We start from the raw sequence: 14,076 nt of genomic DNA on the forward strand, positions 1-14,076 counted from the left end.
TGTGCTGAATGCCGAGGCGCTGGTGGAGCCAGCTCACTTCTCTGTGTGAATCATTTCTCAAGCAGCTCTCTGTATCTCTCTGCAATGTGGTTTTCCTCTCAGGGAAGCACTCAAGCCCTGAATTTTCAGTCTGGCTTGCACATGCTGTCAGAAGCTAGTGGGAGACACTTTTCTTTTTAACGCAGAAAAGAGGACAAGCTTTTACTGTAAGTATTTTATTCTATTATTTTCTTTTATGGTGGGAACTGTATTCTCTCTAGAAGGATTCTTGGGTCAGTAATGTATTCGTAGAGTGAACGAACCTGCTTTGCTCAAAAAAACCTTTTTCATGGTATCTCAATGTAAAACTAAATTTAATTAATTAAAAATAGGGTAAACAAGACTGTGTTAGCTGAAAATGGGCTGGAGGTGATCTAAAACCCATTACAACCACAGAAAGAAGTCCCCTTATGAGAGCTGGCTACTGTATTTTCCTCCTGCTCAGCTGCGTAGATTTAACGACAGAAGGGGTGAATCTGTTTCTGTTCCTGCTTTCTCCTCTGGCAATTTACAGTTGTTCCCTGACAGTGAAACGAAGCAGGAGCATAAACACAGTTTCCTCTGCTGCTGCATGAGTCCAGTCAAGGAAGGGCAGAAGGGAACGGGCTGCTGAGCCAGGAGCTTTGGCAGCTCATGTCTGTGGGAGCAGGGAGAGCACTGAGGGCACTCCAGGTATCTTTACAGCTCCATGGCACAGAGCTGGTCAGGTTCTCAGCAGAACCCTTTCATTACAGCACCTCAACTGTTGTCTTTAAAATTGTATTGTGGAGGAAGATTGGTCATAGAAACAATTGTAATAACAACAGCATTTATAGAGCAGACAATATGACAAAGTTGTAGAGATGTTAATTAAGCCCTATGCATGTGACAGTAAATGATTAGTGGTAGAACTGGTTTGAGAACAGGGATTCTCTACCTTTTTCTCTTATGTACAGTTCCAGATATCCCTTACTGATCCTTTCTAGTTTGCATGTTTCTTTTTAAATTAAAGTGTTCTTTGCCCTGTAACCTCAGCAGGAGAGAGGATGTCTGATTTTGCTCAAGCAGTGTTGTTTGCACAGTTGGACAGGTGGCTACCTCAGAAATTCTTCATCCTAACATGCACATGGCTATGTGTTACCCCTTCCCTTTCTTGTGCAGTTGTAAATTGTAAAACAATTTAATTTTATTTTGTATCCCACAACAGTGGGTTATTCAGTCTATCAGTGGCCCCCAGAATCACAGCTGCAAACTGTTGAGTACTGTTGCTTAGATATGTTCTGTTCCTGTTATGAATATTTTTTAAATGCAGAAGTCCTCTGGTTTCTCCCGCAGCTTCGGAGTTATGTCCTCATCTTTGCAAAGAGCCCTTCCTGTCAGAAGTTCACGCTGTTGCTCATAAATGCTCAAAAGTTCCTGGTTTATGAACTTCAAGTGAGCTATTCTGCACTTTAATGGGAGATAAATATCTCCTTAAGGGATAGCTTCCAGATCTCAATTATTTCTCTGCACTGTGATGGATGGAAAACGGGAGTCAGGGAAACATCCCAGCATGTGGCAATCTGTGAGGCTGCTTGCTTGTGTGCTGCGTGACAGATGTTGATTTATCCAATTTTTGCCTTTTTTTTTCCTGTGGGGTTCCTTTTCAAAGCAAACAAATGAGTCCATCTTGATAAATATCCTATTTAGTGAGCAATTATTATCCAAATTTTACAAATGGAAAAACTAAGGCATGGGAAGACTGCATGGCTGAGGGGGTATGATGATCCTGTGCTGAAGCTGAGGATGGAACTGGGTGGAATTCCATGGAATGTGTTGCCTCTGGTATCATCCCTCCCTGGTCTTGAGGGGACAGGGAATCTGCCAGTCTCTGTACCAGTATGTACCAGTCAGGATTACCATGTAGCCACACGCTGTGCATCTCTGCTATTCCCAAAAAAGTCATCATTCCTTTTCTTTCTTGTAGTTGCATCTACCCTACAGAAAATTGTAATGACAGGTAATTATCAGGCAAACCACTTGTAATTATTCTTAATTTCTTCAGCAATTATATGCCTCTTGCTCTATCTGAAATGAAAGCTCCTTTTCTTCCTTCTTGTGAGTTAGCAAAACATGAAGTGGCCAAATGTGTCACTTGCTTTGTGCTGTATTCACTGGGACAGTAGTTCAAAGAACATGGATTAATGAGCAATAGCTGCCTTGAAATGGCTCTAAAACATTTTTGTTCTCAACCTGAATTTACTGAACATGAATTAAACCCATCTATTCGGGACAGAGTCATATTGGGGAAAGCCAAGAGTGACCTAATTCTTCATGATTATAACATGGTTGTGACTTCAAAAAGGTAGCTTTGAATCAATGCATCATTTTTAGCCTTCTTGAATCTTCCTGTGCATCTTTCAGTAACATGATGTTTGTGATTCAGAATTGCCACATCAAGTAGAAAATTACAGCTGGGTTGGGATTTTTGTTTCTTTGTCCTCTCATTTATAAGATCAGGGGTCATAAGGAGGTAGCAGCGTTTGTCTTCTGAGCCGTGTAATGGTGACTGGTTAGATAATCAATGTGAAGGAGGAGGAGGAGATGGAGAATCTATGTACAAACAGTGTAATTCAAGTACAGGAAAAGCATGTTCCCAGATACCTCCAAGTACAGCTTTGGCTTAGTTTTCCAGCATCAGTCACTGTGCTGGATGACAGCAAAGATAGCTGTGTTTTCCTGTCTCATAAGTGGCCAGCAGCATGGAACAAGGACAAGGGAAATGCAGCTGAATCAATTCCTTATCCATGCGCACACATGAAGATTTTGTTGTGATTTCTGCATTTTTCTCATGTGATCTAACAGTGAAAGGCTGACAAATCCAAAACTCTAGAGAGAGCTTCTGTGGAGGAGGGTGGGCAGAAGGTTTTGCAGTACTCTCCATGCCTGAAAAAGTCATCAATGATTCTAATGGTTGCTGTGGGAAGAGGATTTTATTTTGAATGATGTTGAGACAAGGAGTTTTGCAGTTGCTGGCCTGGCCTCTGGCAGCCGTGTTGGGATGGTTTTGGAGGCTCAGCTGATGGCTTGAAACCTGTCATGTGTGGCTGCCAGGACCTGTCCTTGCCTGAGCCATCTCTGATGTACTTTGGACATCACTGGAACCATTTAGTACATTTGTGTGCTACATAATAAATACCATTTGTAGGGAATTTTTGAAAACATACTAAGGAAATTAGCAAGAAAAGCCTTAACACAGAAATGTGAGCTGGTCACTTACCACTGCAACTACAGATAAACTTTGTCCTTGGGACGTTCAAGGGAGTTTCCATTATCTGTTTCTATCTGACACCATGAGGAGAAGGAAAGGAACCAGCTCTGCAATAGTTGCTTATAGAGGAGAAGCAGAGCTGAATCTCCTGGAAAGAAAATTCTCATCTGATGCCACATTGAAAGTGCTCTTTTGATGTTTAAGAGTTCTACAGAAGAACCATTAAAACAAAAATGCAAAGCAAGCTACAGCCCAAAAGAGTGACTAGATGGGTGACCTTGGGAATGTCTGTATCCTCATTTCTTTGTAGTTCTGTGTCTAAAATTTAACAGCATTTTTAACTCCTTGCAAAATCACTTGGATTCTACAGCTGCCTAGTTGATTTATTATAATACAATTTTCTTCACTCTTAGAAGTTGAATAATAATAATAGCACTGAAACAATCTTTGCTTGAGGCATGAATAAAGCCAGCAGAATCTGCCCTGCTGTCTGGACATGAAAATTTCCAAGTGATGTCTTGTCTTCTGGTCCTCTACCAGCAAACCATGAAACATCAGCTGCAAATGAGATTGGAAAGAGTCTGCTGAAGTAGACCAAAGGAAACTGTGAAGTGTCTGGGGTCAGGTTTATAATTGATTCTTTCTGCGCAGCAGAAGGAGCCTTACAGATGAGGTTTTGGGAAATGGGTATTTTTTTGTCTGAGTTGTGTTTGGGTGGAAGCAGGTGATCTGGCTTGGGGGTTTTTTTTGGTGGGTTTTTTCATCCAATTCTAATTAAAGCTAAGCTTTTCACCAGCAAGAATCCAGCAAATGTCTGCTTAGAGGAGTGATGGAGGAAGGTTTCACTGAGAGCCTCAAATACACCAAAAGCAAGGTAACAGGAATTGAAGCAAAGAGAGAATGGATAGACACAGAAATCCTACTGAGATAAAAGGAACAGATGCCTGAGGAAAGCTGCTAAAGGTGACCACATTTTTTTTTATCTTTTAGCCTGATCTTATTTCCAAATAGATTTTTCTCCATGCCATTTATCTCCACGTTACCAATTACTGTATTGGGACTATCAGCTTACCTTTGATTCCTAATATTGGTTAAGAAATCAAGATGAGTCATATGGGAGCATCTGTCAAGCCTAAAAATTGTTGTTTAAAGTTAATTGATGTGAAAAGCAGAAAAGAATTCTATTTTAGCCCAGCTGTCTATCCTGCCATAGAGCTTCCTACGTGCCACTAGAAAATGCTTTACAGTTTACTGAACTTGCTAGATATTTCTATGTTCCAGTTGATAGTTTGTCTGAAAATAGCAGAAGTTGATTAGAGGGAAAATAGTAGAAGCATTATGCAGATTTTACAACGAAAAAGAAAATTGTGCTTTGAATTTGTGAGTGCATGTAATAAAGCTTCTGGAATGGTCTGACCTTTGGATGTAATGAAAATAACTGAATTACAGGAAAATGGCACTGGGGACTGTGGGGTTTGACCCATCAAAGTCACACTTGTGTCCTTTGAGAGCTGTAGCTGCGGAGTTGGGACTTTGGCCTCATCCTTCAGGGATTCTGGGCATTCCCAGGTCCTGGTGAGGCACCCATTGGCACATTCCTCTCCAGATTCTGTAGCGAGTTTCTGTAACTTTATTTCATTCCTTTTCCCAAAGCATCTTGGGAATGACTCTGCTTAACCTGAGAGTTCTGCTGAGTCCTGAAACACAGACATGGGCACCAAATCCTAAACTGTATAACAATTACATGTGGGCTACAGATGATTTCCATCCCCCAACAGGGATTTGTCTGTGTAATTTCATTTCTGTAGATATGCTAATAATTTTTATTTATTTAATAGTGTAACTCCTAGGTTTCTTGACTGTGAAATAATATTGCTTGTCATCATTCAAATCAACCTACCCTTTTAGTTCTTCAGAATAAAGTAGCCTTTAATAGTCAACAGAATATGTATCCTGCAAGTTTATTCCACAGAACTCTTTGATCCACAGCCAGATCTAAAGATCCTGGAGCCCTGGTGTTGTTTCTGCTGATGCTGACTGCTGTGAATTAGGATAAATTCTTAGTACAGTTTTTCTAGCCATAAAATAGGAATCATCCTAGGCTGGTTCTAAAGACTTTCATTAATAAATGCATGTGGACTGACTAATAAAGAAATGTCTGTGTTCTCAGCCTTTAATAAAACAGTAAAATTTCAAGTAAAATTGACTTCAGAACTTCTGCCAACTGCCAAAATAGTCCTTATCCACATATTCCAAATATCCTTTAAAAATACCTGTAAGAAAGGATGAACTGTATAGCATGGCCTGAATTTTTAAAGACTGATGTCTGCAGGGAATTCTGAGGATTACTGAGAGAAGCAGCTCTGTCAGGACCAGTGTTACATTTTTGATAAACCTGATTACCATTGCAGCACCTGTTTCAGAGGAGGGGTGTATTCAGACAATTTTGGGTGTAAGTTTTTTTAAAAACCAACCCCAAACCCCTGCAGTGGGGAAGTGCTTGGCCATGTAACCAATTTTACTGAAGTTACATCTTGCCCAGTCCTCATTTATTTCAGCATGGGGTTACTTCCTCATTTTCAGAGTACACCTCCAAGCAGGACATGCTACAGGGATTTAGTTTGGCCAGCAGAGTTCCCTGCTTTGGCTGATGCCAAAGAAGGACTTTGAATCTCAGGATGGCAGTAATTCTGTTTGCTTCCTAAGGAAAATTCCCTGTGAAATGTGCAAAAAGTGAAAAAATTCTCATTTTAAATTTATTGACACAAAATGGGTGTAAAATTTTGTCCCTGTGTTTGCAGAAACAGCCTGGTTGTGTCTCTTGTGGAAAGCTGCTTCTCTTTCAAGTCTCCCTGGGGGTAGCCTAGAGATCAAATCAATCTCTCTGGGGTCCTTGTGGAAGGAAAGGCTGATATTTAGTGAAAATACAGCTGTTACTTCTAAGACAAGTAGATAACAGCTGGATTTGATGTTTTTAATAAGTGTGCTATTTCTACACCAGGATAAGAGAAACCTCCTTGCCAGTGTTGGGTGTCCTGATTGCTGCCTGGCTGCAGACATTTGGGATAGCTGAGTTAATATTTTGGTTCACTGCTACCATGAACTTTTTCCACGAGCAATTTTGTGATGCTGAACTTGAGGGTTTTCCATTGTCCCCACTGCTCACACTTTCCATGGAGCTTTTTTGTTTTGTTTGTTTCATTGTAATGCAATAAATTGCATTTGAAGGAGGGAGAAAGCTGATGTTGACTCTGAGAATGGATTCTCTGCTCTCATCAAAGAACAGCAGGACTTCTTTTTTTTTTTAAGTAGTTTTATTTTGCACTACTCCTGAAGCAGTACTTCTAATAACTCAAATATGTGTCACCTACTTAGGAATGAAAGCAGCTTAGGAAGTGTGCAACCTGGCTTGATGCTTTGAAGTACATATAAGGCTTGTGGAAAGTCTTGGAATCTCACATCAGAGATGGAAATCTTTATCTACAAGGCAAATTCAGGTTAGCCAAATACCTGAGAAATCTTAACTCTATCTTTTACAAATGCCAGTTCTCCTATAGATATATGGAAAACTAATAATAAACACTAATAAATCCAGTTATTTCTTCTCAATTTTAGTTTCATCTGCTTAGTGCAGTAAAATGTTACTGAATCCACATGGCAAATAATTCAGCTCTCTTTACATGAAAAAGCCAGTTTGCCTCGGGCTACTGGCTGTATTTCTTAACTTGGGGTTTGGTTTGTTTGCTTGGTTTTTTTAACTACCTCTTCCTTTTACTCCTAACGTCATGGTGTAATGAGCATATCACTCCACTGCAACTTGAAAATGTCATGGATGACTCAAAATTAAATTCCTTTGGATATCAAGACAGCATCTGTACAGCTTAAGGCAGGAAAATATGAGGTACAGTTATGAAGAAAACCAGAGGGTATAATAAAGCAGTGTATGTACAACCACTGGATCTGCAAAAAAACCAAATTTGCATAATTTGGAGATCTAATCAGCAAGAGAGTTTGCATGTGTAGTTGCCTGTTCACCCATATAAGTATGTGAATGTTAAAAGCCCGTTAAAAGGATTAAGAGCCTGTTAAAAGAAAGGTTTTTAAATACTGTAAAGCACCAAAGCTTGCTAAGGTGGATCATGAGCTGTGGGAATGCTAAATAATATCATCTATTGTAATATAGTTTACACATCTGTCAGGGCTTTAAAACAGTGATCAGCATAATCATCACCAAAGACTCTTAATGAGATCAGTGGATGGCTCCTCACTGGATGTGTTAAGAATTTTAATGGAGTAATGCCTATACTTAGCAACTACTAACTTTTTAATTCCTTTATTTAGGAGCTGTTAGGGAACTGCTGTGGAGAGAGCAGACAGCTCTCTCCCTGCAAGAGGCACCAAGGACAAATAGAGGGAATGTCACTCGCTGCCTTTGTTCTCTGTGGAACAGCAGCTGAGCACTTGACATTGCCTTCACCTCCGTGCAGAAATGCTCCCTGAACAGACCGTGGTGACACCTGGAAGGTGCTGTCACTGTCAAATCCACCTTGGCCCCAGACAGATCTGTGTCCTGGGAATTCAGCAAATGCTCTTATTTATGAAGGTGAAATCAGGTACAAAGCAAATTATGAGATGTAAAATGTGACCAGAGCCACTCCTGACTCAGCCAGGAATAAATTGCTTCGGTGTCTCTGTCCAAGCTCACTCTTCCTCTGACCACATTGTCAGGCCCTGGGCACTCTGTGGGTGAGGAAATTGCCTAAACTTTGAGGATGAAGAAAAACAAATGGCAAATTCTTAGTTCAGCTGATAGTTACACATGTAAAGAAATTCAAAGAGATTAATTAATGAATTTCCAGTGTTCCTAAAAACCCGTGGATATTCTGGTTACCTGTTTAACAGACAAGGAGCAAGTTACCCTCTGCCTACACGAGGCTGAGCTCCAGCTACATCCTGTGTCTATTTTGGAAAACGAAGAAAAGTGTTGCTCATATGAAGTGGGGGAGGACAGGAGATATCAGGCTACCTCCCCTCCTTCACATTCCCAGCCCAGTAGGCTGTTGAGACTTGAAAAAATATCCAAATAATTATTTTATTCTGCTTATGGTTTGAATTGGGCAATGGCTGGTGAAAATGTATGGGTTTAGATCTGCAGGAGTGGAGGGAGCTGTTTAATTGGCAGCTGTCAGCCTACGGAGGGAGACAGGCTAGTTGTTCCTGCTGGCAGCTGAAATGTGTTCAGCTGGATCCAAAAAAAGGAAATCACGTCTATTTGCTGATTCCTGGCAGGATTTTTCTCTTGCATAAGCTTATCTCTGAGGAATAGTGGATCTGGATCTTTGCAAGGAAGTAGATTTTTTTTTTTTTTTACTATGTTTTGTGAATCTTGGTATTGTGAAACATGTTTTTATCACTGATGCAACATCAGCTGCTGCTCCTCTAGAAGACTCTGATGAGTTAAAAATATATTTTCCATCCATCTGAGGAAATTTGCTTCTCATGTGACTTTCTAAAAGTGAGTGTTTTTTCAGTTGAAGATGCTGGATCTAATGGTAAAATAAGTAATTTTCCTTTTATCCCGTGGTTGCTTTAAATTGCTGTAGGTTTCAGTGTTCTCAGTTACTGTTTCATTGTGCTTCAACATTCACAGGTGTTCTGCTGTGTCTGAGAGAGGGACCTAAACAGTCCCCAAAAAAGTTAATGTTCCTTCTGTAGTTGGTATGAAAAGTAAAAGTGGTTGTAACCTGCTCTGAATGTTTCTCTAGGCTTAGTGTTGATGTGAGAGGGGGGATCAAATTTAGCATGGCCTCCTCAGCCCTTTAAACTCATGCCAGATACAGGTATCTCTCTTGCCCTTTCAGGTCACATGAAGATAAGTTATATTTTTGTATGAGTGCATAAATACATATAAATATTTTCTTTTTTTTCTTTTTTTTTTTTTTAAGAGTCTGTAGACTGAGTTACTTGGGAAGAAAATGAAGAGTAGTGCCAGGCCTTGGAGTGCAATAGCAAAGCAAGGGAGCCATGGGATTGACAGAGGAAAACCTCTTTCCACCATCTCCACAGGAATGAAGACTTCCAAATCCTCCACTTCCCTTGCCTTTGAATCCCGGCTCAGCAAGGTACTAATCCTTGGAGATTAATTGTAGACTGTTCAAGTTTTCCAGTCTTGTTCCAGGTTAAAGCTTTGGTTTAGTCCTCAAACCACTACACCCACTGTATTAAGTGTAGGAAGACTTAAATTTTGATGTATATTAGATTAATAGACATTTCTCAAAGTATTTTTACATGTACTGTATCTGTACACTCTGTATGTGAGGGAATTGCCTAAACTTTGAAGATGGAAAAAAACAAATGGTAAATTCTTAGTTCAGCTGATAGCTACATGTGTAAAGAAACTCAAAGAGATTTATTAATGAATTTCCAGCATTCCTAAAAACCTATGCCTCTGCCTTCAAGGCAAAGTATCTTAACAGAAGATACTGTTATTACTGCAATGTAATAAATGCATTTTATGAATCCTATTTTTCTATACATATAGATTTAAAAAAATAGCAGAAACTTCTGACAAAGTAGTGTTTTTAAGAAAATGGAGTAAGACACCTGAAATGCTGCTGCATCTGTACCCTTGCAGCCAGCAAACAGAAATAACCTGGTCATCCAAATTAGACCAAGGTTGTAACTTTCCAGTAATAAAGTTTAATGAACAGTACATAGCAGGGTACAGTATTTAGATCTCCTCTTGATTAAAACTTCATTGTCACAGTTATTTATTTAAAGGATTAATTTGTTGAACTTGCTGTGTAGACTCCTAGGTGCACTTACCAATAGGGTATTTCAGTGCTCCAGGCAGGTTGTGCTGTGTGGTTGAGGCAGCATCTCTGAAGGAATGCTACTGAGGACACTAATCAGGAAATCTGATACGATTGATTTGTTAAATTTAGTGTTAATTGCAGAGACAATTCTTCCTAATGACAGTTAATGGCTTTAAATTGTCATCCAGCTGCAAATGCAAAATCATCCAAGTGGTTTCCTTGAAAAAAGGGAGTAGAAAAGGCACCATAGTTGCTGCTATAGGAAAGAACACATTGAAGAAATTACTTCAGAGAGAATGCAGAATTCTTTAAAGGTCAGAAAGTCAGGTTGTTCCATTCTCCTCCTAAGAGTGAGCTGACAAAACCTCTGCCAGAAGGCAAAACGTTCGTTGTTTGGTATCCTGGAGCACATCAACACTTCAGCTATTGAAACTTATGGGCTCACAGGGTCCAGGAAACCACAGACTCTGAGTCAGAGGAAGAGATGAAAGAGAGAAGGAATTAGAGTTGAAAGATTGCATTTCGTTTAAATGTTTCACATTCAGGAACCATTAAATAGGGGCAGTGCTTGTTGTGTGCTCTCTTTTCTGTTAACCTAGCAATGGTGTTCAGCCTATGCTTCAGGGACCCCCTGGTGTCACTGGACAACTTCAAAGGAAGGATTTTCATTTGAGAAAACATTTTAGGTGTCCACAAACTCAAAAGTATAGAAAAACTACTGCTCTAGGGAGACTCTCCAAAGCTTTGGTCTTAAAATACTTGAAGGAAATTGATTAGAGGCTGTTACTAGAGGCACACAAAATCAGCTGACCAAAGTTCTGAGATAAGCTGCAACTTCTGCTTGCTGAAGCAAGGTAATTTCTGTGTTTCTCTTTGAATCTTACCTTGTGCTTGTGTTCCTTCTTGAGTAGGCACTTGGAGTAGATTTGTGTCACCAGAGATTCCTTCCCAAAAAGTTGCCAGTAGACCATTCCAGTAAACTTTTCCCCTGGCCTTTCAATTATTTGACTTTTTGAACAGTCTTTCCCATTTTCATTCTTTACTGTTAGTATTTTATCTCTTAACCCACTTCACGAGAACCTAGAATGCAACAAAAATTATGGGGTTTTTTGTAGGCAATATTCCCATTGGGTTACTTTATGGAAATGTTATTTTTTTCCAAAGAATGTTGCATTTTGAACTAACTGATGGGAATATTCAGGGTCCTGACCTGTTCCTCCCTCTGTGTTGCAGCTGAAGCGGGCGAGCAGCGAGGACATGCTCACAAAACCTGGGGCAGCAGCAGCTTCAGGAGTCTCCAGGCTGAAGAAGACCATCACAACAGGAGCCATTTCAGAGCTTGCTGAGAGTCGGCTGAAGCCCAGCACAGGTAGGAATAAAGATTCTGTGACCTGTGCTGTGAGTGTCACTTGTTTTGCCAATGTGCCAGCAGAGTGTCCCCTATCCCCTTTGCAGCACAGCCGTGCTTTTCCTGCTGTGTGCCTTGCATCCTACACCTCACGAGGCAGGGAAATGAAGGGAGAAGGGAGAAGCTGGATGGTTTTAGGAGCCTGGGCAGCCCCAGCAGCCAGGCGGTGGCGCCGGTGGGCCGCGCCCGTCCCGACTGCGGGTCCGGGGTGGATCCAGCCGGGGACCCAGCCCCAGAGCAGGATAACAGTGGAGAGCCCGCTGTTTGAAGTTTTATTTATCAATAGCATTCTCTCGTCTCTGCCTACTGAGTGAGCAGAGCTGTTTCCCCGCTGCTCCTGGGACACGGCAGAGGCGTGAGAACAAAAAGCCAGCCCTGGGCATCCTCATGTGCAGCTTGTGCTGCTCCTGAGCTACCCCGGGGCACTCTCTCCCCAGCAGCCTCAGCCCCAGCAGCTTGTTCCCATAGGTTTCAAACCTAAGCCTGTTTCAAAAGGCAGCGACACCATCTGCATACCAAGGGCTTCAGTGCAAACGCTGTGCTTTCCCCCAGGAGCTCAGCAAATGCTTGCTTTTGTCTGCTCCCTGCTGGCATTTCCAAGGGAATGTGAGCTCTTATTAAATTTGACCATGACCTCCCTATTTGTCACAGCCTCTGCAGGTTTTGGCTGTGTGACAGAAGAATGTTACTAACCAGAGAGAGATTTCTGTTAAAAGAAAAAAAACGAAACAAAAAAGCCCCCAACCTTTATATACCCTTGGAAGAAAATGATGTGTCTTGTAACAGCACAAATGTTTCATCATAACCTAAAGACAGATCCCATTCTGCTGTTAATCAGTGTGTAAATCCTCAAATTTATAATAATGATTAGCTGTTTCCAAAGGAATTTGGGATTCACAAGCCAATAAAGAGGCATGATGCTTGGGAGGAGCCATGCAGGAAGAGGAAAACCTGTACAGATGATGCAGCACAGGATCCTGGGAATGCAGCCAGGGAAACAGCACTGCAGGGAGTCCAGAATGGAATATATATGTCAGATACCAAAACACAAGCACTGGAATAGAGAGCCCTCTTCTGCATGCAGCTATAATAACTGGGATTGGAGGAGGGAGATTGATGATGAAGACTACTTTAAATACAAAGGCTGAAATGGTTTATGGAGGTCAAGTTACATCTGGGTATTGCTTTGCCACTTTAAATTACATCATTGGATATTACCTCATATATTGCTTTGCATCAGCATTTGGAGAAGCTTCAATGGGAATATTAATGCTAAATGAAAAGATAACAAATGTATAGATAAACACTAAGAATGTGTGTGCTACCCCTCTCTCTCTGACCTAGAGAGAACTGTCCCAGCTCTTACAAGGACTGTTATAAGTGTGTGTACAGTGTCTTACGTGTCTGTTTTTACCATGGTTCCAGAATCCAAAAGGGTGCTTGGAAATCCAGCTGTATTCTGAGAACATGTCAGGGCCACTGGAAGGTGCTTGATCTTATTGAGCAAGGTTACAGAGCTGAATGCTTTGGTACATGAAGAAAATACTTATAGTCCCACAGAAATGGTGTATTGTTTCTAAGAGAACTAACAGTGAACATGACAGAGGGCACAGCATGTTCTAGGGAACATAAGTAAGAAAGGAAAGAACGTTTTCAGCTGCTGTATTTTATTGCAGTGGCATCCCAAATAGTCTGATTGTGATCAAGATGCAATGCTGACTGTGGAGCTAATCCAAGTGAGAACATTCCAGTAGCTGGGAAATGGAGATATTTGTGTACGTAGCCAAATGTGTAAATCTAGGAATTTATTCTGAAATCACTTTCTTTGCTTCTTTGATGGCCTTCATCTGTTCTGTTTTCCTTTCATGTCTTGACTGCAGGCATTATGTCTCCCCCTTGTTTGGGTTTTTTTTGTCTGTTACTCAAGCAAGTGGTTTGATTATTTTGCTGAAATGATATTCTATTAGTTCCAGCCACACTCTGGTGGTACGCAGTATAAAATTCTTGTGTAAGAGAATTTAAAGGAAAAAGGTATGGAGATAAAAAAGCTTAGGTTTCTTTCTTCTTTGGGTGTGACTGTCTGCCATTTGTGTGTTGACCTTGAGCAGTAAGACATGTTCCAAATGCTGCAGATAATAATTAATTGACCTCAAAGACTGGAGTTTAAATAGAGTTGTTTCTATGCTGCAGTTGGTGGAGTTTCAGTCAGTTTATTCCAGCCTTTTATTGATGGAACTACCCCTGCCTGCCCTGTTGGGAGCTAACACAGTAAATCATAAATAACTTAAAGGGGGATGAGGCCGAGCCCATGTATCCATCCTTGGCAAGTGGAATTGAGCAAATGGAGCTGGAGACTGATTCTGTCTGGAAGTTCTGTGCTGTGATGTTTGGTTTTGTAACTCCTTGGCAGTTTTGAAATCCCAGGCAGTGGGAAATGATGCACAGGGAGAAATAAATGTCTGCTTCCTTATCTACAGTGTCATGTCTTCCATGTGCTGTCCTGAAGTGACCATTTGGGTTTGTTAAAACCAAGCTTACAGAGCTCTGGCATTGTTTTTAATGTTTCAGTAGATGAAAAGGAGCTG

At 40.8% G+C, this 14,076-nt stretch overlaps 1 protein-coding gene across 15 annotated transcripts in view; it reads left to right on the plus strand.

Moving 5' to 3' along the window:
• SPECC1 (sperm antigen with calponin homology and coiled-coil domains 1) overlaps positions 1-14,076 on the plus strand; it is an 87,502-nt gene that overhangs the window by 11,146 nt on the left and 62,280 nt on the right. For 4 of the 15 annotated variants that reach the window (XM_086859248.1, XM_086859256.1, XM_086859249.1 and 1 more), the window contains exons 2-4: positions 6,644-6,765; positions 9,214-9,390; positions 11,317-11,452. In XM_086859248.1, the coding sequence (XP_086715374.1) occupies positions 9,244-9,390; positions 11,317-11,452 (283 nt within the window). In that variant the 5' untranslated portion in view covers positions 6,644-6,765; positions 9,214-9,243. Of the gene's footprint in view, positions 1-102; positions 207-4,064; positions 4,232-6,643; positions 7,170-8,258; positions 8,784-9,213; positions 9,391-11,316; positions 11,453-14,076 lie in introns of those variants that run through there. The other 11 variants (XM_086859247.1, XM_086859253.1, XM_086859250.1 and 8 more) reach the window with 8 other exon arrangements.

The sequence above is a fragment of the Cyanistes caeruleus genome, chromosome 21 (assembly GCF_971803275.1).
Source record: "Cyanistes caeruleus chromosome 21, bCyaCae1.hap1.1, whole genome shotgun sequence".
In the NCBI taxonomy this organism is placed as follows: Eukaryota; Metazoa; Chordata; class Aves; order Passeriformes; family Paridae; genus Cyanistes; species Cyanistes caeruleus.